General features: G+C 33.0%; 3 protein-coding genes across 3 annotated transcripts; all 3 read left to right on the top strand.

Annotated features, from left to right (window-relative positions):
• The first annotated feature begins 7,046 nt into the window (after positions 1-7,046).
• Positions 7,047-7,523, top strand: LOC8268271. Its single transcript, XM_002532271.3, has one exon. It carries the CDS (start codon positions 7,047-7,049, stop codon positions 7,521-7,523), a length of 477 nt encoding a protein of 158 aa, XP_002532317.2.
• Positions 7,524-13,152: 5,629 nt separating this feature from the next.
• LOC8268270 lies at positions 13,153-13,871 on the top strand. Its single transcript, XM_002532270.3, has one exon. It carries the CDS (start codon positions 13,220-13,222, stop codon positions 13,694-13,696), a length of 477 nt encoding a protein of 158 aa, XP_002532316.3. The 5' UTR covers positions 13,153-13,219; the 3' UTR covers positions 13,697-13,871.
• Positions 13,872-17,779: 3,908 nt separating this feature from the next.
• Positions 17,780-23,716, top strand: LOC8268269 (protein S-acyltransferase 24). The gene is made up of 13 exons (XM_048371958.1): positions 17,780-18,243; positions 18,346-18,486; positions 18,654-18,766; positions 19,389-19,468; positions 19,599-19,762; positions 20,454-20,592; positions 20,727-20,826; positions 21,274-21,331; positions 21,600-21,677; positions 21,781-21,879; positions 22,327-22,405; positions 22,512-22,660; positions 22,999-23,716. Exons 1-13 carry the CDS (start codon positions 17,983-17,985, stop codon positions 23,434-23,436), a joined length of 1,899 nt encoding a protein of 632 aa, XP_048227915.1. The 5' UTR covers positions 17,780-17,982; the 3' UTR covers positions 23,437-23,716.
• Positions 23,717-23,928: the final 212 nt, after the last annotated feature.

The following is a 23,928-nucleotide window of genomic DNA, read 5'->3' as shown; positions in this document are numbered from 1 at the left end:
ATAGCATTTTTCAATTAATCGGTAAACAAATATTTGCTTTTGTTTAATAAAAAATTATTATTTTCTTATGGTGAGATTTGAGTTGTGACATTCCTTGTCAAAATTAATCTATTTGTATAAAGTTCATATATATATAAACATTAATTAGATTAAAATGTAGCATCAGCTTCTATTTGAGTAATTTGAGTAGGGTTAAGCTTATAATGGCTGTGAATATAGGTAATGATACATGAAGGCAATGTTTGTTTCTCAATTAACACAATAACATAAAAAGAACATATCCAATATTATCCCAAAAAAATATTTATTTATTCATTATTTTTTTTATTTCACTCAAATACAAACATGGAAATAAATTTTAAATTAATTATATCTCACTAGCAAATAATAAATTGATTTCTTATAAAAAGCCACATAAAATTCATTCTGATTTATCCAAAAGAATTTATTGAGAACTTATCCATACCCCAATAAAAGAATTCAAGTAATTATACAATTATACTCTTTATACTGACCAAATTATTATTATTGGTAGTAGCAGCAGTAGTAGATAATACTTATTAGATCAGTGCGATCATAAATATCATAGTAAAGTCTATTATATATATAATTATCACAATTAAGATAGATATGATTAAAAGTGAAATATTTAGGAAGAAAATTATATGAAAATGATTATAAACTAATGACATGATACATGGTACGTTTTTACCTCTTATAAAAGTGGCTATCAAGTTTCTTATTTCACTTCATTCGAGCTTTTCTTAATCATTTCTAACTGTAATAACAGCAGCAACAATAATAATAATAATATTAATAATAATAATAACAACTACTAGGTTAATACCCCATCAATCTTAACGTACGTACCAAGCAAGTAATTATACAATTCTACTCTTTAGTACTAAAAGTTGCAGGTTGTTTGATTCTTGCCCAGTCTTGTGAAAGCAATAATCTGTCAAAATTCAAGAGTCATTGGTTTCTCTGTAATCTTTATTATCATGTTAAGGTTTTTTTTTTATTTTAGTGACAAAATTATGTTAAGGTTCTGCATAGCTACTTCACTCCTACATTGTTCTGTTATTGCTGTTCTTTTCCGACAACAAATATCACCCACAACAAAAATAAAAAATAAAAAGGAAAATAGTAATGAAGAGGACCAAAATTGAAGAATGAAATGACAAGCTCTATGCAAATCAATGATTAGATTCAAATATTCAAGTACTTGCTTCAACTTCCACAAGTTCTCAATGAGCATTCACCACGTCATTCCACATCCCTAATCATCACTTTGTTAGTCTTTGCCTTCAAAGTGTTTGGACAGGGCAGCAAATGACATCATCCAAAATGAATGTTGTCAATTATATTGTCTGAAAATTTTACAACAAAGCCAGACACTTGGCAGACAAGCACAAAAAGATACTCACATATGGTAAAAATGACAGAGATATAGGCATGTACTTTTTGTTGTTAGATCACTGTAAAAAGCTGGTCTAGATGAACCGATTAGTGTCTGTCAAGAAACAGTTGATACAACTATTTTAACCTGTTATTTTGATTTAAGATTTTCATTCAAATCTCAGAAAGAATTAGCATTAAGAATATAAATAATATTCAAATTAAGAATCATAACATTGATACTGCTCAGTAAATTTCAAATATCATTTTTTTACTCTAATTTGTTCTTATAATTTTGGAATTTATCTCAGGATTCGCGTCAAATCATGATATCTTATGTGAGGTGGCCATGTTGTTTTTCCATTTTATGTTTTTATTTTCTCATGGTTAATTCACTATATGTTGTCGTGATTTTTACTTTGGAAAGTTCAAGAAAATGTTATTCCAGGAAGATCATAAAAGTGAATTCGTAATTAGCATCTTACAACAAAGTAGTTTTCTATTTGAGTAAACAAATCGAAGTTAAAGTTTGTATAATGTTAAAAATGTTATTATGTTAGAAAAGAAAAAAAAAGGTTTAATTACTTTTTATCAGCTCTTACATGCCCCTGAATAAATTCATCAGCCTTATGTTGGGTATAATTCATAAATCTTAATAAAATTAATTAGGCCAAATGCGTATTTATACTCCTAAACTTTGGTCATTTAGTCAATTTAATCTTTTAATTTTTGTTTTAACTTAACATATATATAAATTTATTTTTTTTTGTGATAGATTAATATTTTTTGACATATGTCTTTATTTAATATGCCCATATTGTATTGTACAAAAGTATTTAAATATTACGAAAAAATAAAATTTAGGTGCATGTTAGGTTAAAATTGAAAATTACAGGTATTTAGATATTCAATAGATACACATTAAGGAGCATAAATATATATTTATTCAATTAATTAGTTTTTATCAGCTCTTACATGCCCCTAAAATATTTATCAGCTTTATGTTGTATAAAGCATAACGTGAAATAAATAAATTAAATCAACGTGTAGGACAATCAATTTATTTTTCTAAATCTCACATGTTTATATTACTTTTCTTATTTCATAGCGACTTAGTATTTGCTTAAAAATGTATGCAGATTGATAGTTTCATAGCATCAAGTCCTGAGATTTTAGTAATCTAGTTGTACTTAAATTCCTGATGTCACTTCCTCTTCAGAAATATCAGCAGTTCATTTTTCAGGATCAGAACTGCATGGCCTGCAATATCCTTTTCATACCTGAATTGATCAGATAAAGATTTTTTTTTTCATACTTGAATTGATTGGGTAAAGATTGGCTACTATCTTCTCTCCATGTTTTTAGAACACACACTAGCAAACTGATCAGGAACCTGAAAGAGGCAACTAAAGATCAGATAGAGAAAAATCCCAGACAAAGGAAAAACAGAGCAAAGAATCCAAATCAAGATCGTGGCAATACGTATACAAAAAGTATATTACGTATGGGAATACTTTCAAATGACAATAAATAAAAAACAATAATCAAACATAAAAACAATAAATAGATAAATAGATAAATTATCTATGCAGCTGATAAATATGTTTTAAGAAATCGAAGTACGGTGGCAAGGCTGGTGATTTGCAGTAGCTGAAGTTAGCAAAGGAAAGTGGTGCAGAAGAAGCACTGAAGGAACTATCAGAGAGTGGCACCGACAGGGCCAAGAAAAAAGCTGGGAGTTTAGCATAGCTCATTCAACGAGCTGATATTGTTGTTAATCAAAGCTTCCTCTGAATTCCGCCATTATTTGTCAATTGCGAAGCAAAATCATTTCTGATTATCAGGATTAGAAATTCTAATGTAGAAAATACTACTACTTCATTAGTGTATCAAACATAAAAATACATTAACATATTAATACAGTAAATAGATCTATGGAGCGCTGAAACACAAAAAATATTTTATTGCTTTATTGTAAAACATCAAACAAGAAAGTTTGCTTTCAATTTATTACTACAAAGAATAAAATAAAATAACTAGAACTAGAACTAACACTAAAGCTAGCTAATGAAAACCCAAAATACTAACTAAACAAAAATTAAAAATTATTAGCATTGCATATGGATATGGCTTCTGGAGGGACAGCGTTCACAGGGTTGAAACTACCGCATGTCTGGGTTACTCTGAAGGCATTGCAACAAACGGGATACAATGTAGAAGGACCGTATATTCCATATACGGCATTGATGCATGGGCTTATCAGACTTAGAGCTTGATAACATTGTATGTCATATTCGAACATTTGTTTCAGTAGTATCGGCGATTGATCTTCGACCAAAGGAGGCAGCAGCTTCGATGCACAGTCATCATTGGATGGTGGTGCTGGGTTTTCTTTTGGTGGTGCTGGTTTCTGTTTTAGTGGTGGTGCTGGTTTCTGTTTTGGTGGTTGTGGGGTTTGTTTCGGTGGTGACGGTGATGGAACTGACGGTGCATCATTGGGTACACAGTCACATACACAATTGCTGTAACCTGCACCATTATTAATCCGTCTAACAAGATGGGAACCAGAAGGACAGTCACGGTAGCAAAAACAAGCAGAAGCAGAAGATTGTTCAGAAGCAGTTTCTGCACAACATGCAGAACACAAAAACAATACTCCAATGGCAATAACTGCTGAGAGCCTCATCATTCTTGTCATATTTCCTTTTTTCTATCTGTTTCAAGAAATGTTACTTTCTATTGTTTATGGATGGTGTAGCAGAAGTGAGCTTATATAGTAGAATACATAAAGCACAGTTTGATTAGACTATAATACTAATTCAGTCATCTAGATGTGATAAAATTCATTATAAATTTATTTTGCTATTTTAATACTCATCCAATATAGTTCCACTAAATCCTATTTATTAGCAATTTTAATATTCATCCAATTAAAGTAAAAATTCCAATAGACATCCATACGTCAAATACAATGTGGATTAGTAACAAAAGCTAATGAGATATACTAAAACAAAAGTATTCCAACATTGGTTATTGGTTAAAATATAAATGTGTTAAGGACTAACAATTGATGTAACATATATATATATAAATGCTCGTTTTGATTACTAAATTATATATCTTTTTGATGTACAGGATCAGTTTAGCATTAACGTAGGACAAATTATTTTTCAGTATTTAAATTTATATTTTTTTATTATTTCTGTTAAAGAATTTATTTATTTATTTAAAATATAACTTACTCTATATTTTCTAAGAACTAAATTTTAAGAAGCAGTTAATAAATAAAATAAAAATTATATTGAAATAAATAAAACTGAACGTATTTTGTCGAAGAAAAAAGATAATCAAATTGAGGTCTTTTAACCTTTGAAAGAATTCCAAGTGAATTGACGTATTGTCGGAAGGTTAATGGACCCAAATATTGTCGCATTGCATTTCCAAATGTCCCACTGTTGCCCGGCTCTCAATTACATGCCTGATTGGCTCAAAAGCCATTGGCTCCTATATAATCTTTGTGAGAAAATCATGTTAAGGTTTTTGCGTAACTGTTCACTCATGCGTTGTTGTTTAATGTTGTTCTTCTGTGACAACAAAGCTCACTTACACCCAAAATAAATAAATAAATAAAAAGAGAAAATGGCATTGAAGATGATCAAAATTGGAGAAATGAAACGACCAGCCCTTTAAATCAATGATTAGATTTAAATATTCAATTACTGTTTAAACTTTCACCACATCATTCCACATCTCTAATCATTACTTGGTTAGTCATAATGCTGTGAATTTCATTGTCTGGAAATTCTACAATAAAGCTAGACAATTGGCATGCAAGCACAAGAAAACAGGCATGTTATGGTCTAGATAACCAGACAAGTGTCGATCAGAACCTCGGTCAGAGCAGACACGGCTATCTTAACCTGTTATTTTGATTTAAGATATTCATTCATAACCCAGAAATAATTAGCACTTGATTAATTGCCATTAGTGTTTGTTAAGAACATAAATAACATTCAATTTAGCAGTTTATATATACCATTAATACCATCAAGACGAATTCATATATTTAAGTCTATGAAACTGTTGCATCTGCATCAGCTAAGGTTGCAGTAACTCCAAACCCCCAGGCAAGCATAAAAGGATCCCTCGTTCCTTCTCAAACCACAACCAAATCCCTCCAACTCCTAAAAAATTAGTCAGTGCAACACGATTTCAGTTTTACGTTGTTATATTTCTCATGGCATTAGCATTACCATCCAAAAAACTTCCCATAGTCATGCTACTATCCATTGTTGTAGGAATAGCAGCTTTGGTTCCAGTAGGACTATCACAACTGGAACCATTTCCAGGTCCATTACCTGAAGTATCATTGCCAGGACTATTGCCAGGGGGGCAACCTGGAAGAGGAGCATGTTGGTAATCTATATTCAAAGTTGAAGGATGTTTTGTTGAAGTTATGGAGGCACTTATTAAGGGCCAATTAGGTGAAATTGGCACTGCTTGTTGCAATGCCATCTTATCAATCGAAGACAACTGTTGGCCTCAAATGTTCCCATTGCACCCTTTCCTGGCACCTCTACTCAAGGGTTTCTGTAATGGAGTTGCACTGGCATCTGCTCCTAGCCTATTCTAGTTTGGGTCAAGAATAATTTTGTTTACATGACTTTTACTTTGGCAAGTTCAAGAGAATGTTATCCTAATAGGAAGATCATAAAAGTGAATGCATAATTGACATCTTACAACATCTAAGTTCATTTCAATTTTACAGCTGATTTAAGTGTTATACTAACGTTTCTTAGTACTTTGCAATTTGTTACCACTTGGAGTTATAAAATATGAAATTATTATTTGGGGTTTTACTCTTATACCCACTTGTGACTAATATGATGTCATTTACCCTTTTCTTTTATCTGTTTAAAGGACTTTAATTAGTTCATGATAATTCGATTAGTTAATAGCACTTTCCAATTAATGGGTAAATAAATATTTACTTTTGTTTAATAAAAAATTATTATTTTCTTTTAATTTGGTGAGATTTGAGCTATCAAAATTAATCTATTTCTATTAAGCGCGCGCGCACACACACACATATATATATATATATATATATATACCATAGCTGTCAAGCCGTGAATAGTTAAGAATATAGAAAGACAATGTTCGTTTTTAATTGACATAAGAACATTAAAAAAATATATCCAATATTATCCGAAAAAAATTTATATATTTATCCATTATTTTTTGTGTTTCACTCAAATACAAACAATTTTTATATAGAAATAAATCAAAGAACTGTCTTTGATTTTTAGAGACCCTAAAGTATACAATTATACTCTTTATACATAACCAAATTATTAGTAGTAGTTAGATAATGCTTATCAAATAAAGAAGACCATAAATATCGTAAAGTCTCTTATATAAAGAGATAATTAATATAATTATCTCAACTAAGATAATTATGATTAAAAATGAAATGTTTAGGAAGAAAATCACATGAAAATAACTATAAACTAGTGACATGATATCTCTTTACGTCTTATAAAAAGGGTACCGAGTTTCTCATTTCACTTCAATCAAGCTTTTCATAATCATTGCAAGCTATAATAATAATAAATATTCATCAATCTTTACGTGCGTACCAAGCAAAAATGATGAAGAAAGTCTTTGCTATTCTGCTACTTTTCATTGTCTACTCAGCAACAGCTGCTGATGATGCCGCACCAGCACCACCTTCCGATGGAGGATCACCCAATAAACCATCGTTTCCTTTATTTCCTCGACGATCATTCCCATGGATTGGCCATGGCCGTGCATTTCCACCACTGCCTGCTGGCTTCCCACACCCAAAACTTCCACCCACTGATTCCAATTCTCAAAAGTGCTTACAAGATTTCCATGTCGAACAAGGCTGTGTGAACCAGATTCTGCACTCTTATGCTTCCCATAACATCAATCTCGACGCCAGTTGCTGCAGCGTTGTTGATGCCATTAAGCAGGACTGCGTGTCACCTATTTTTGCTCATTTTAGCAACCCATTTTTCGGCGGTCTTTTGAAGCAACATTGCTCTAGTCCTCCAACTCCATCCACACCATCAGCTCCAGCTCCAGCAACTCCATCAGCATGATCTTAGTCATTATTTGAGTGATTAGAGAATGATTATCAACATCATTATCATAATTAGTCCTTAGATTAAGTTTTAGATAGGATAAAAGTACTGCCATCTAGGCAGAAATCAATTAATGTTCCTTTCAGATGAATAAAGATTGCCTTTTCATTTTATGTTCTCTTGTTACTTCATTTATTCTCTTTTTTTTTTTTTTCTTTTCTGTTTTTATATTTGAATCATTTGGAAAAATATTGCAAAGAAAAAACCAGATTATTTAGGAGAATTAAACTGTTAACCTTAATTACTTTATATAGATTTCCAACATTTATCGAATATTTCCACCAACTAGCATATATCCAGAATTATGTTTTAATTAAACATATATTACAAAAGTAAAATATTACAAATTCACAGCACAGGAAGAAACTAGGCATTGCCTTTTATCCCTTTAAAGCTAATGACGTTTTTCTTCTTCTCTTTTTAAACAAAAGAAACTGTTAGATATTGACTCCCAGCTTAATTTTTCTTAGGAAAATACCAGCACTTCCAAAAAGGAAAAGAAAAAAAAAGAAAAAAAGACCGAGTCAAGTCATGGAACACCATTGTGCATTATCAGTTTATGCACTAATTACAGTAATATGGGAAAGAAGAAAGAGCGATCTCCTGAATAAAATATAATAAAAAATAGGTTATATTGGTTACCAAGAAAAAATGTACATATAATATTACCCTATCTTTTTATATGCAAAAATTAAAAAAGTTATTTTTAATTATTTTCCATTGGTAAAAGGTACACATAAGTCTCTTAATTTTTTGTCAAAGCGTAAATAAATCCCTAAATTTTAAAATAGAGCGAGTACATCATTAAAGTTTAATATATAGAATAATTATATTTTTAAAGTGGATTTCGTTTATTTTACTTTCGTTTATTTTAAATGCTAAAAGAAAATGTTTTAACTTTTTCTAACTCACGTTTTGTATATGTGAGAAATTATTAACTTTGCTTTTAATGAATAGGAACTAAAAGAAAAAAAATGATAATGATAAAGACAAATCAATACCAATAGAAATTAGCTCTAAAAATATAATTATTATGTTTTTAAACTTTACAGATTTAATTGAATTACTTCAAAATTTAAAAGTGTAATTATTGGCTAAAAGTTTGAAGATTTATATGTACTTTTGTCTTTTCTATTATATCGTATAATCCATAACATATATAATATTAATAAAATATATAATACTATATATATTATAGTAAATTATAATTTATTATTAAATATAAAATATAATTTTGTACTTTCTAGCAAAAGGCACGAGCTGCACTACAGGGAGTTGAATTGAGCCGTTGAGTAAAAAATCTAAGTTGAACTCCAAACCTTAAGCAAATTCTGACCTCTTGTAAAAAGAATTTAGAAAAAAAATAAATAAATATTAGCAATATATTAGAGATTAAAATAAAAAAATTATAAACACAAATTGAGTCCATCTAGTGGGTGAAATGAATTAGTTCTTGCAAATGTTGAACTGATTCTCATTAGAATCCATGAAGCATGATGATATGGCAGCATTTGATTGGCAATTAGACTAACAAACTTTCTGAGAAAACTGTATAGTACATTATGCTCATAAAAGACTACAATTAGTGTACAATGTTATCAAGTGGCTGATGGAAATATAATTAAAGAATTAGAATAATAAATAATTTATAAGTGCTAAGTTGTCACTAATAAAAGTGGTTAATTTTTAATTAATTGTATAAAATTTATAATTAAATAATAAAAATAAGCTTCTAAAATAATTTGAGTATGTGATTTAATAATATAGCAAAGTATTATTTAATCTATTTAGAATATATTGTGAATACAATATTTTTGTTTGTATTTTTGTAACACCCGGAATTTTTTTTTTATATATTTAATAATGAGTTTTTATTTAAGTTAATTTTAGCTTCATTATTATTGGGTTTAATTTGAAATGATTTAATGAAAAATTTAATATTAATCAAATAAATGAGTTATTTTCTATACCCAATTAGTTTGAAATTTTAAGAAATTATTCAAGTAAATTATTTGAGAAATGATTATATTTTGGTTATTCAAATTTTCCCAAATGCACATTTATATAAGTAAAATTATATATTGAAAAATTTTGGAAGAAATTATAAAGGGTGTTTTAATAAAAGAATTTTGGGAAAATTGGTATTATAATTGATTAGTAGTATTAAATTTTAAGTTGGAAATTGATTATTTAATTTAATTATGTGTTAGGACTAAATTGGAAATTTATTTTGGAATAAGGATTGAAAGTATAATGTTATTTTTATGGGGTTTTAATGGAAATTTGTGAGCTTGGTATTTTTGTAAATAAATATGTCGGTCAGGGGTATTTTTGTAATTGTGTATTTTCAATAATTCGGATTTGGCCCAAATTAAATAGCTAGGGGCTTAATTGAAAGGCTAAAAAGAAGTTTGGGGGTCAAATTGGAATTATGCAGGATGAAATTGTAAGTAATTAAGAAAGTTGAGGGACCAAATTGTAATAAGGAAAAGTTCAGGGGTCAAATGTCGATATTGAAGGGAAAGAAATCGGGGATAGAGAAAGTAGATCGGGAGAGAGAGAGAGGGCGATGGTAGAAGAAGGGGAGGAAGGCGGCGTGCGTCGTCGGTGGCCGTCGGGCGTGGGCGGCCGGCGGCGTCTTGTTGGCCAGGCGGCGGCAGCGGCGATAAGCGTGGCGAAATCGCGTGTGGCGGCTTCGGCGTGTTCCGTTCCGGCGTTGTTGGCGGCCGAGTTAGGTGGCGATCGGCTCTCTACGGCGAGCTTTCTTTTAGCGGCCGGCGCTGTGGTGGCCGGGAGACGGAAGATCCGGTGGAGAGAGATAATGGTGGCGGCCGGCGTTTTGGGCTTTTCCGTGAGCTCCGGCCGGAGGATGGATGATCGGAGGACATATCCCGACTCTCCTGCCTTTCAAGCTTCGCGATGGCACCTTTGGTTTCGTGGCAATCGGGCTTCATTTCGCGAATCGACGGTCGAGATCGTTCGCAAATCTCTCCGGATGATCGGGTGTCGGATCGGAAAATCGGGCGGGGATCGTCATCGGTAGCGTCGTTGTGAGTCCGATGGTGTGTTTGGATCGTCGATCGGACTCCGTGGTGGAAGTAGTCGGCCGGCGATCGGCGTCTCGGTAATTATCTTTGGCCCGTTAATTTTAGAAATTCTTGGTTTAATTATGTCTATTGGATTATATTGAGTACTTGATGATATTTGTGAGTCATAAATATTTGTCTGTCGGTTTATGCGCCTCGTATTTTGTCTTTGTGTGGCGGGGTCGGAAATAGTGAAGTTTGGGGACCCGACTCCCGTTGTTTAAATTGTTGGATATTGGAAGTGTCCTTGGCGGGTCCTGGACCCGTTTTCACGGGGGGTAATGTTCGTGTTGTAGGGGAGGTTCTGGGATGTTCGGTAGAATTCTCCGAGTCGAGATTCTTAGACAGTCGATCTAGGAGTCTAGACCTAGGATTAATGATCGATTATCTCGGTATTGATAAATTATTTTCCGTGATTAGATGATCATACATTCGGCTCGCTCCAACCGAGAGCTAGGAGGTCGCCCAATCACATGAGTTAAAGTCATTTAATCTTTCGCGCTATTGCTAGTCCGATTTTAATATGCTATTTAGAATTTGTGCTTAATATGATTATTAGTATCGCAAGATAAATGATTTCACTTGATTATTAATATTTGAAATAATATAAATATTATTATTAGTATGTTATAATAAGACAAACGTTATTATTTTTCTCCTCACAAATTGCACGTTGTTTTATCTTAAATCTTTAATCTTTATTTCCGATATGTGTTGGATGAGTTCATCGGATAATGATATTTATTAAATGTGGTGATTGCGATTTGGGAAATGTGGCTTGTAGAACATGCCACTTTGATGGGTTACATCGGGACAGCGTCTGCCGGTAATGATCATGGATATAAGATTATTATGGATTTATGCCTTACGATCGAGCATTGCTCTGGGCTGAGTTCGATTGATTCTGGGAGTTAAGGTCCTGATCGAGCGATGCTCTCTGGCCGGCTTATTTGGAATTCAAGTGTTGGTGGAGGTAAGGACCACGATCGAGCTTGCTCTCTGGGCGCCCGGACTGTTGGATTAAGAGCCGAAAGGCTATTAGAATTGGGGTTAGGGTTCTCTTGAGCCACTCGTCCCGTAAAAATAAAAATATATTTTTATTTATTCATTTATTTATTTATTATGGTATGATTATAATATGGATTGTATTTACGTGCATGGTTGATATTTTGATTCGAATGATTAATATTTTATGTGAAGGATATAGTAGGGTATGATTATAGTATGGTTTGATATCTGATTTGAATAATCTATGTTTTCCGAGAAGAATGCAATAGTCCCCAGGATTATTTGATTTTAACTCACTCTCGGTGAGTCTCATTTTCTTATTTTTGGATTTGTATTTGTTAGTTCTCCATGACTCTTATTCGGTAACTGACTCCTTCATCATCGGGTGGCGTGTCGATTTGGTATGTAAATTGGTAAATCTTAGATTCTCCATGAGTAGTAATAGTAGATGTATCGATTATAAATTTTTCGAGCTTGGTCTCGCCTAGTTTTTCGGGGCCAAGTATTTATGTAGAATGCAGCTATTAAGATGATTTGTGGTTTTAATAATATTAATTTGAGATGAGATTTGTTTAAATCAGTGAGTGTCAGGCTTACTACGGGTTTCGGTGGCCTTAAGCCTACCCATTCCCTAGTGCCGGTCACGGGCCCACGGGTGGGGTCGTGACAATTTTTATCATATTTTTCTATTAATGATCATTTCAACTAATTGAAGTCAACACTGTAAGCAGATATATTTTCTTATTGATTACTTTTTCTTTTAATATTTATTATTAATTGAAACTATTTTAAATCTTTTTATAATAATGATTCTAAACAAAACATTCTTTGATTTTCCAATTCATGCATATAAGAATTACATGAGAAATATTATATACAATAAATTAGTAATAATAAGTTTAATTATTAATATTTATGCGCAATGCATACATATCAAATTTTATATATTATATAAAATTTATGTGAAACATAATTAAAAAAATTATTTAATTTAAATATAATATTTATAAAAAAAACTATAAAACACATCAGAGTAAAAAAAGAGTCAAACTGATTTGAATACGTCATTATTCAAATTTAGCTCGATAAAAATATTTGAGTAATTGAGATTAATTCAAATTCAGGTCGATATTACTATTTGAGTTTAGTATATGGAAAATTCTTCCCAGTTGTTATATTACTATTTGAGTAAATCATATCATATCATGCCATGTGTTTTTAAGCCGTAGAAAATCAAACTTTTATTAATTTCTATTTGCAAGTAAAACTGTTATTAAAGGTGGACATAGTACACACTAACACTAGTATCTCAATCCTTAAGTGCTAAATTGCAAAATTAGAAGATAAACTTTTAAAATCTATCTTTGAAATAATCATCTCAGTTAGGATATTACCACTAAAATTGAAATATTTAGAAGAAAAAATACATGAAACTGACTATAAACCAATAACATAATATCCCAAAAACAATAAGAGTTGCTCCTTTACCTCTTATAAAGAGGGTACCAAGTTTCTCATTTCACTTCACTCAAGCATTTCGTTGGTACCTACCAAGCAAAAATGATGAAGAAAGTGTCTGCAATTCTGCTACTTTTCATTGTTTACTCAGCAACAGCTGCTGATGATGCCGCACCAGCACCACCTTCCGATGGAGGATCACCCAATAAACCATCGTTTCCTTCATTTCCTCGACGATCATTCCCATGGATTGGCCATGGCCGTGCATTTCCACCACTGCCTGCTGGCTTCCCACACCCAAAACTTCCTCCCACAGATTCCAATTCTCAAAAATGCTTACAAGATTTCCATGTCGAACAAGGCTGTGTGAACCAGATTCTGCACTCTTATGCTTCCCATAACATCAATCTCGACGCCAGTTGCTGCAGCGTTGTTGATGCCATTAAGCAGGACTGCGTGTCACCTATTTTTGCTCATTTTAGCAACCCATTTTTCGGCGGTCTTTTGAAGCAACATTGCTCTAGTCCTCCAACTCCATCCACACCATCAGCTCCAGCTCCAGCAACTCCATCAGCATGATCTTAGTCATTATTTGAGTGATTAGAGAATGATTATCAACATCATTATCATAATTAGTCCTTAGATTAGGTTTTTAGATAGGATAAATATGTTCTCTTAGTAGAGAGTACTGCCATATAGGCAGAAATCAAAAAAACATTCCTCTCAGATGAATAAAAGAATACCTTTGCACTTATATGGTCTTTTGTTACTTAATTTGTTCTCTTTCTGTTTCTTATAGTTGAATTGATACTATGTTTTTTTATAATTTTACAAAAAATTGTTAGATGTTGACTCCAACTTAATTTCGTTTTATTATTATTTTATTTCTCAGGAAAGACCAAAACTGCTTTACAAAAAATTACTAAAAAAATAAATAAAAGACCAAGTCAAGTCATGGAACACCTTTGACTGTACTATTTGAGTAAATCATATCATGCCACGTGTTTCGTGGTTAAACATATATAATTATCATGCATAATTATATTATGTTTTATTTTTGGTCCAATATAGACTTTGTATTAAAAAAGAAAAAGAAATTAAAATAAAAAATAATAGTTTTCCTTATTTTATAAGAAAATATAGTGCGAGGGTTCCATATGCTCCATCTGTACAGTTCGGCTCATTGGATTTCTTAAAAATTCTCCTTTAAAAAAAAATATATATATATATATATATATATATATATATAACAAGCAAATTGAGTCTATATACAGTGTGCAGTGACTTAATGTGGAACGATGTGTATCAGTAAACTAACAAACATAAAGATAAGTAGTCCAACAGATTGGGATTAATAATGTAACAAATTTAATCATTTATCCTGTAACAATTAATTTTAAATTAATTACTCCATTAATAACTAATAACTGAACTTTATCCTTTTACTTAACTTACTAAATTTAATTTGACACAATTTGTCATTTAAATTTAATTCTATCACATATTTTTTGAAATTTAGCATTCTGCGGTCTAATTCACCATATTCTGAAAAAAGTGACAAATGGGCCATAAAATTATATTCTAAGTGACTAAATTGCATATTAGTAATTCTATTTAGGTTCTTAAGCTTTAATATATTATAATTATGTTTCATTATTAGTAATTTTTCGCCCGTATCAACATTCTAGAAATCTAATTCCCTGGAATTTGAAGCAATACAAACATGGAATAATAAAACTAGAGTTGGGTGATAAAATTATATAATAAAATTTAAGTTTCATCATTGAGAATTAAATTCAGAACTGGTAAATTTAAAATTAATCCAATAAATAAATAATCTTGATAGCCTAGTAATTATTCTATAACAAAATAAAATAAGCATAATCTACTCTTCATTATTGCTAGTATATAACAATTATATATTTTCCTTTAAAAAACAAAAGGTTGGTCCAAACAAATATAATTATCATACATGGTATTCTATATTGTTCTTGAATTTGTTTTATTTTAAAATTTACGTCCCATGCCAATAATTTTTAGTCCCTTGTACATTAGAGAAAACAGGACGCATTGCTCATTTTGTAACAGAAATCAATGTAGACTTTGAAGGCTAATTAATGAAAACATTAATTGAATCCATTTGGGATTTGTTAAGTCTAAAAAGAGAATGAATTACACAGTTTGAATTTGTAATTAGCAGATAATTATTATCTCAATGATCAGATAACGAAAAGAAAACAAGAAAAAACTTGAGAAAGTATATCAAAATTACACTGGCACTCATCTCTTAGTTCCCTTATAAAAATGCTACCATTGCTGTAGATTTCACTCACATCTTCAAGAGGAAGAAACCCTTTATTATTCTTTCTGTCTTTGCTATAGTATATTACACAGCAAACACTCAAAAATGGTGATGAACAAACTATCTTCTTTTCTTGTGCTGTTCATTGTTTGTTCATCATCATGTCTCAAACTGAGCCTTGCTGCCAGGCAGCTGAATGATTTTGCATTTGAATTTGGTGATGATGATGTTGTTGCTGCACCTCAACCTTCTGCTCCTGTTCCTGCTGTTCCTACAATTGTCAGCTGCTTGAAAGATATTCACATTGAAGAAACATGCATTCATGACATTATTGTTTCATATTTCACCCATAAGCTTCATCTTGAACCTGAATGTTGCGCCACTGTTTCGGCCATTACTGAGGATTGCGTTGCACCTGTTTTTGCTTACTTTAAGAGCCCATTTTTCGGTATTCTTTTGAAGGAACATTGTGCCAGTGAATTACCAGGACTTGAACATTACCCTCCTGCACCAGCACCTGCCCCCGGGTCTGATGATTCCATATTTTCACCAGCTCCCGAGTCTGGCGATTCTAGTCCTGCACCAGCTCCCGAGTCTGGGGATTCTAGTCCTGCACCAGCTCCCGAGTCTGGCGATTCTAGTCCTGCACCAGCCCCTGAGTCCGGCGATTCCAGTCCTGCACCAGCCCCTGAGTCTGGCGATTCCAGTCCTGCACCAGCCCCTGAGTCTGGCGATTCCAGTCCTGCACCAGCTCCGGAGTCTGGCGATTCCAGTCCTGCACCAGCCCCCGAGTCCGACGAATCCAGTCCTGCACCAGCTCCGGAGTCCGACGAATCCAGTCCTGCACCAGCCCCCGAGTACGACGAATCCAGTCCTGCACCAGCCCCCGAGTCCGACGAATCCAGTCCTGCACAATCACCTGAACCTGAAGGAGGATGTTAATTAATCTATTATTTATAATCATTATCATTAGGATTAGTATGATGCTTTAGTTTATTTCTGTTTCTTTTGATTTAGTTACTTGTTACCATGATATCATCAGCTTGATGAATTAATAATATGAATAACCTTTATATTCTCAAATCAGGTTACATTTTTAGTCTGATACATTATCATTAGGCTGTTTCAGAATTTATATTTTGTGGGAATTCAGAATGATCCAAGAAAGTGGCATTATATATATGCATAACTTTAAAAAAAAAAAGAAAAAGAAAATCAAATCAAATGAACGAAGCCTGGCAACTTAGTATCTGGACATTTTATGGCAATGTATTTGTTTTGTTTAATCTTTCTCTCAAAATGCTTTTCTTAACGCATAAATCCACCTCAAATTATATAATCTCTTTTTGCTTTTATTATCTGTCCATTTTTCTGAAAGAAAATGTCAGGTAATAACCTGTTGGCATGTGGAGAAAGAGAAGCATGGTATATTCTGACTTGTTAATTCAATAAATCCAAATAAAAGTTATATACATTTATGTGAATATATTGCGTCCATAAGTTTTACAATAAGCTTCATCACTAGTTTCGACATTTTTTAATTTGTTCTTAAATCTGGTCAATTTGCAATTATTATAAATTCCAGACGTCGGCCCATACAAGTTTTGCATGGCACCTTTTTCTTGACCATTTTTAAACTCATTAGCAATACAATTCGGATTTCCTCAAAATTAAATTAAAAAAAAAAAACGTAAATGATTCGCCATTTCCTTTCCCTTTCTTTCATTTAGTTTTAATGTAATTATAATGCCTTTTCTTTTTATTTCTTTTATTCATTAAAGTTGGGAAAAAGCATAATTTGGACCGGATCACTTCAATTTCTTATTAGAAAATAAAAGAAATTAAAAATACGATAATAGAAAAACCAAACTAGTAATGAGCAAAATGATTAGTAATAAAAAAACGATCAATTAAATTAAATTAAAAATTAAAATATTTGATAAGTGAAATTGATAATTTACTATTCCGCTTGATTTGGTTAATTTTCTATATTACTCTAAAATGAAATTAATTCTTAAATATTTTTTACATATCTAATTATATTATTATTAATGATTAATGAATAAAAATATTCTTAATTTTAATTTTTTTGGTGAAACTAAATTAAAAATTTTCAATTCTCATTCTCATGAATGAGAATATTGGTGACACCATATGATTTTCTTTTTATTACAATGAAATGGAAATTTCAATGCTTTGATTCTTTCATAATCAATTGTTGTTGACACAAAAAAAGAATTGACTTTTCTTTTTCTTTTGGGTTCCTCTAGAATCTTTAGCAAAACATTAAAAAGAAAATACCAATGCATCTTTTAATTTTTTTGATATTATTTATGGAGTTAATCAAATCACAATAGAAAAGAAAGAAAGAAAAAAGAACAGTCAACACGGACGGCTAAACGACCCAAACCCAAACAAACGAACGCAAAGTTACTCTCTTTATTCTCTCCATTTTCCCTCTCCTTCCAAGGAAAACCCTAAATTTTTTTATTGTTCTCTTAAATTTGATCTCATCAAAGTCAAATCCTTTCAATCACAAAGAACAACATTAATTGCAAAAAACATGTCATCGGAGATCGAGGTCGTAGAAGAGACACAGACACAATACAACAATGACAACGAAGGGGAATCTAATGGCGGGATTGGGGAGGAGAGTTTAAGGAACGATGTATATACGGCAGCTGCATACGGAGATTTAGAGAAGCTTCAAAGATTGGTTGAAAGTGAGGGTTGTTCGGTTTCCGAACCCGATGGTTTGGGTTACTACGCTTTGCAGTGGGCCGCTTTGAATAACCGAACCGCTGCTGCTCAATACATTATTCAGGTATTCTTTTTGAAATTAGCAAATTTATGTTTGGTTCTTTTATTAATTGAAAAGAGTTTAGTGTTAAACTGATTGATATATGTATGTCAATTTGGTTTTTAGAATGGAGGGGATGTGAATGCAAAAGATCATACTGGACAGACTGCATTACATTGGAGTGCGGTTCGCGGTGCTATTCAAGTGGCTGAGCTGTTACTCCAAGAAGGTGCTAGAGTTAATGTGGCTGATATGTATGGGTATCAGGTTTGTTTCTCTTTTGTTTTAAAATGATTTTTATTTACTTCATGAAGGTCTAAATATGCATGATTCAAGTCTTCTTTTTTGTTTTTCTTGATTTCCTGTTTGCTACTTAGAAATGTGTTTGAAAAAGAAATAATATTGATTATTAGTTTTTTCTTTTAAACATGCAGACAACACATGTTGCAGCACAATATGGTCAAACAGCTTTCCTCTATCACATTGTCTCGAAATGGAATGCTGATCCTGATGTCCCTGATAATGATGGAAGGAGCCCTTTACACTGGTATCTCATTAAATTGCATTCTGCCTTCTCTTTTAAAAGATAGGTTTCAGTGCGTATAGTTGTGAACGTCTCATATTAATTTTCTTGATTGTGCATTTTGGTCATTTATTTTTATCTGTAATTTTCTTAATATGTGAGATATCATGTGTTTCATGGATAACTTTTAGTTCTATTTGTTATGTCTTCCCTTCATATGAAGATGATAATTTGTTAATTTGCTGTCTTTTATATTATTAGTTATTTCCTTTTTAATTTTTAAAATCCTACATAAATTGATTATCTTCAGCTGTCTTGTTATCTGGTTGCATTTAATTGGTGATAAACTGCATGTTCTGAAGAACCTAGTTATCTCCATTTAGATGTGCCTACTGCTGATGATTCTTAAGTCCCTTTTTTCTTAGTGGACCATTGAAATTAAATTTAGGTGTAATGTGCTTAAATCAACAAGTTAGTTTCCTTGCTTGACATATTAAGTCTCAAGTCATCTTTTACTTCTTTTGTTGTTTTCTTGTATCTAGTAGTATTGTTGTTGGACTAAATATTTTCTATCACTTTCTTTTATCTTTAATTAAGATGATGATTTTTATTTCCTTCAATTGCTTCTCATTTGGAGAATTTCTAGGGCTGCTTATAAAGGGTTTGCCGACTGTATACGTCTTCTATTGTTTCTAGATGCTTACAGGGGACGCCAGGATAAAGAAGGTAAGTTATATATATTAATAAAATTACTTTTCTGTTTATAGCATAGGGGGAAAAGAATCATCCTTGTGTGGCTCCATGGGAAGTTTCCTATATCCTGACGCTTGTCAATATTTGCATATTTGAATATTAGGTTGCACTCCTCTCCATTGGGCTGCAATTAGGGGTAACTTGGAGGCATGTACAGTGTTGGTACAGGCTGGAAAAAAAGAGGACCTAATGGTGACTGATAACACTGGACTTACACCAGCGCAGCTTGCTTCTGACAAGAATCACAGACAAGTTGCTTTTTTCCTTGTAGGTGCTCCATAACCAAAATACTTTAAATTGGTTAGTAGTTACTAAGACAATGGTTTCTTGCTCTCCTTGCTATTTTATTATGTCAGTTTAGGTTTGTATTTCTTGACTAAGCCACAACTTGTTTGTACCAAGGCACATCCTGAAAGTTGTTGTTTTGGCACATGTGCAAATAGTAGGGTGTTACATGGGATGGGTGCCTTTGCAGCTGTGCCTTTGTCTCATTGGTACTGTCTCTGTTGTATTGCATTCAGTCCATGCTCTTTGGACTTAAGTATGTGTATTTAATATGGGTATGTATCTTGAGACAGATGCACCTTTTATTTTATCTATCCCAAGTACACCTATCTCAAGGGGTTACTGTGATTCAGCAATATGGTATGATATGTCCAAATACCTTCTATTCCTTTTAGTGCTCACCCTCATTTCCTTGCTGATAATATGGGTAGAGTTCTATCTTTGTGATGAGAAATGGAAAGTGCAAAATAACATGCTGTTCTGTATACAGTTCACCCTTATACGATTCATTTGTGCATATAAAACCTGTTGATTTTATTTTTCCTGCAACTGACCCTAATGTACTGTTCTCATTTGAAGTGTTATTTTCGATGCTCTTTTAAACAAATTTTGAATATGTGTTGTTAAACTCAGCCTCTATGAACTCGATGCTTAAATAGATTTGATTCTCTAGGGAAATGCGAGGAGGTTGCTTGACAAGCGTTGTGATGGAAACAGCCGCCTGGGACGTCTAGCAAAGTTGGGACTTGCACCTGTACTTTGGTCCATAATATTACTTCTGTTGGTGACCTATACTCACTCTGTCATTATGGGTATTTTCTCTATCTTTTCTTGATAGAGTTCCTCATCCTGGATCATCAAGACTGCATTTCCCATTTGCTTTTCATTTTTAGTTTAATTGTTAGTCCCATTTCTTAGTAATTGTTTTTTAATTTTATGGATGCAGATCCCAGTCTACCAAAGCTAACAGCTGGCTTTGGTCTTTTTGCCTGGTTGGGTGTTTTCCTAGCAACTACTGGACTATTTATGTTTTATAGGTGTAGCAGGTATGCCCTACATAGTAGTTTTAGTAATGGTTGAGCAGTTGAGTTCATATATGCCTGCGTTGTTATGTCCTAAGAAATTGCTTGATTGTTTTATATTTCTGCAAATGCAAATAACTATTAAAATCTTGCATAGTATTTGAAATTCAGTTGCCATTCCTGTGCACCATTTGACTCCCTTATACTTGCACATGGGCTGATATAGATATTATTCCAATTGAAATGTCCAATAACTATTAAAATTTTGCCATAAGCGGTTTCTATGTCTTGGAGTCAATGATACAATTATATTTGATCCCTTATACTTGCACCACACCCCAATGCAGATATTACAATGTTGATGGGAGTACATCCCGTATCTTCGTTTTTAAAAAAAAAAATTGTTTTATTCACATGTTGATGTCATTTGACTTTATTTCTTTTCGTCTTTTTCCCCATTTTCCTTTGCAGGAAGGATCCAGGTTACATTAGAATGAATGTGCATGATCCAGAAAACATGAAAGATGATGTAAGTTGCACTCTTCACACCCGCAAACCTCGCCCCCCCCCCCCCCCCCCCCCTTTGCACGACCACACAATCCACCTTTCATACAAGAAATGATGTACTCCTGGATTAGCTTCATTAGCACGTTCTTCACAGAAGATGCTTATATTCTCTTGTAGTCTTTTCTTTTATCCAAGTCATGCTGGTCTTTTCATTTCTCCTCCAGTTAGAGGGGAAGAAGGCATTGTTTCTCTAAATATATGTCAATGTTCTTATACCATTTCTTATGTAGGAACCTCTTTTGAAGATCGAGATAAATAATCCTGCTTTGCTAGCTGGAAATTGGTCTCAACTGTGCGCAACATGCAAGGTTTGATCTTGGCTGCTTATTCATGTCTAATTTTATGAGACGTGCTACTGTTTCATGTTTATGCTTGTTTTCTTAGTGTCATTTCATATTTTGCTATAACCAGATTGTTAGACCTCTCCGCGCAAAGCACTGTTCCACATGTGACCGTTGTGTTGAACAATTTGATCACCATTGCCCCTGGGTGTCTAATTGCATTGGCAAGGTACGTAAGCATTGTATGATCACTGTTTTTTTTGTTAGGTGAATGCACAAACATCAGATCTGACATTTTCCACCTGCTATTTACTGATGAGGAGAATATACAACTCATCTACCAAAGAGATGGAATTTAAAAGGGGCTCATTTGATTGAACTGGCAATTAGTATGATAGGATTTAACCCGATGAAAAGAACCTTAATGTCCTTTTGGTACTCCTTTTGGAATGCATGTGAAATAATTAAATACTTTCATTATGGCACTCTTCCTAAGACTGCTTCCTGCACATAGGGTTGTCATTTTCAAATTTAAAATTATGGCTGGAGGATTATATTGATTGCTTACATGTATGTCTTGAGATTTCCTCGGTAGGATTGTATCAGTTTACTTTTCCATGCTTCATCCAAAATTAATGTGTCAATGAGTATGGATTTTTCCCTGCTTCTGATGCAGAAAAACAAATGGGATTTCTTTATGTTTCTTGTTCTAGAAGTTTCAGCAATGTTGATTACTGGTGCAGTGGCTCTTACAAGTATGTGATTAATTGCCTTCTTTAAAACTATCTTTTAGCCTTTTTTGGTTGGTTGAGTGGAGGTAGTTGATTTACTTAGCTGATAGATATAATTTGTTGGATGTAGGAGTTGTGACTGATCCAGCAGCTCCATCTACATTTGGAGCATGGATAAACCACGCCGGGACTCATCATGTTGGAGCTATTTCATTTCTGATTGTTGATTTTCTCATGTTCTTTGGTGTGGCAGTATTAACTGTTGTGCAAGCTTCTCAGGTATGTCAAGCATCCTCTTTTATGGCTGGTCATGTAGATAGATACCTGTGCTTTTCTTCTGTACCTGTCACTACCAAACTCAGTCAATTTATCACCAGAAGTTGTGTGTCGGTCCTTTCATGTTTGATGTGATGCACTATTGAGTTGCATCTCTGGGCTATATATGGCAGTAACTGAAGTTTTAGTTGCTGGACTATGCTGTTTAATGTGTTGTGGTAACTCATTAGAGAGAGTAAAAATGTTGCATTTGTGGGCAAGCTGCGCATTACCTATCAACTCTAATATGATTTTCATTATTACTTCAACACCTGCTGAATGCTTTTGTCTCGTGGCATCAGATATCTCGCAATATAACAACAAATGAAATGGCAAATGCAATGCGTTATAGCTACCTTAGAGGCCCAGGCGGTCGCTTTAGAAACCCATATGATCACGGTCTCAGAAAGAACTGTTCAGATTTCTTGATCAATGGCTACAACGAAGATATTGAGTATGTTGAAGATTCTGCACATTCTGAGGGGATTGGGTTGATGCATATGACAAGGAATCCAAGCTCGCAGAATGGGGATGCCCACTCTCATCACATGAATGGCAATGGGCATGTTGCCATTAATGTAAATTCAGACGGCAAAATTCATCAGGGTCATGTCCATTCTTCCCATTGCTCCCATAGTAACCATGGAAAGTCTAAAACGGATAGTACTACTCCCTTGGGTTTGGGTCTTGGTCTTGGACTTGGACGGAGCACTGGTCGTACTACTGTTGCAGCTTCGTGATGTTGGTGCAAATGTGGTACAAGTGATAAGTACTGTATCATAACGCCTTCAATTAGGTGTGTAATTTAATTGATTGTTGCTCTTTTTTTGCTCCTATTGGTGTTTGATTCTTGTACAAATTTTACTCTTTTCAATGGTTGTAGCAGCTGTCAGTGTTAATGTCAGATTTGGCATTCAATTTTCAGTGAAAATTAATGAAAAGTCAGGTAGGCAACATTGACCTCCTGCTCCTCCCCTGCTGAGCTTCTTGGGCTATACAATGGGGTTATTACACCTGCAATAATTTCTCAAACTTTAAGATGTTTTTATTGCTAATATATCCTGTTAGAGGTTCAGTGCTCATATTCCATGACATTTCCATGTCCGACATTTATCAGCACTGACAGGATATTTGGATAGTGTCTCGATTTTTTCTTTTAAAATAGATTTATTAATGTGGTCATTCTGTATAGTGTTCATATTTTTGTGTTCGGATTCGAACTTCTTCAGTAT

Source organism: Ricinus communis, chromosome 3 (genome assembly GCF_019578655.1).
Source record: "Ricinus communis isolate WT05 ecotype wild-type chromosome 3, ASM1957865v1, whole genome shotgun sequence".
Lineage (NCBI taxonomy): Eukaryota > Viridiplantae > Streptophyta > Magnoliopsida > Malpighiales > Euphorbiaceae > Ricinus > Ricinus communis.
Note: the sequence above shows the minus strand (reverse complement) of the source record. Positions and strands in the feature narration are given on the sequence as shown.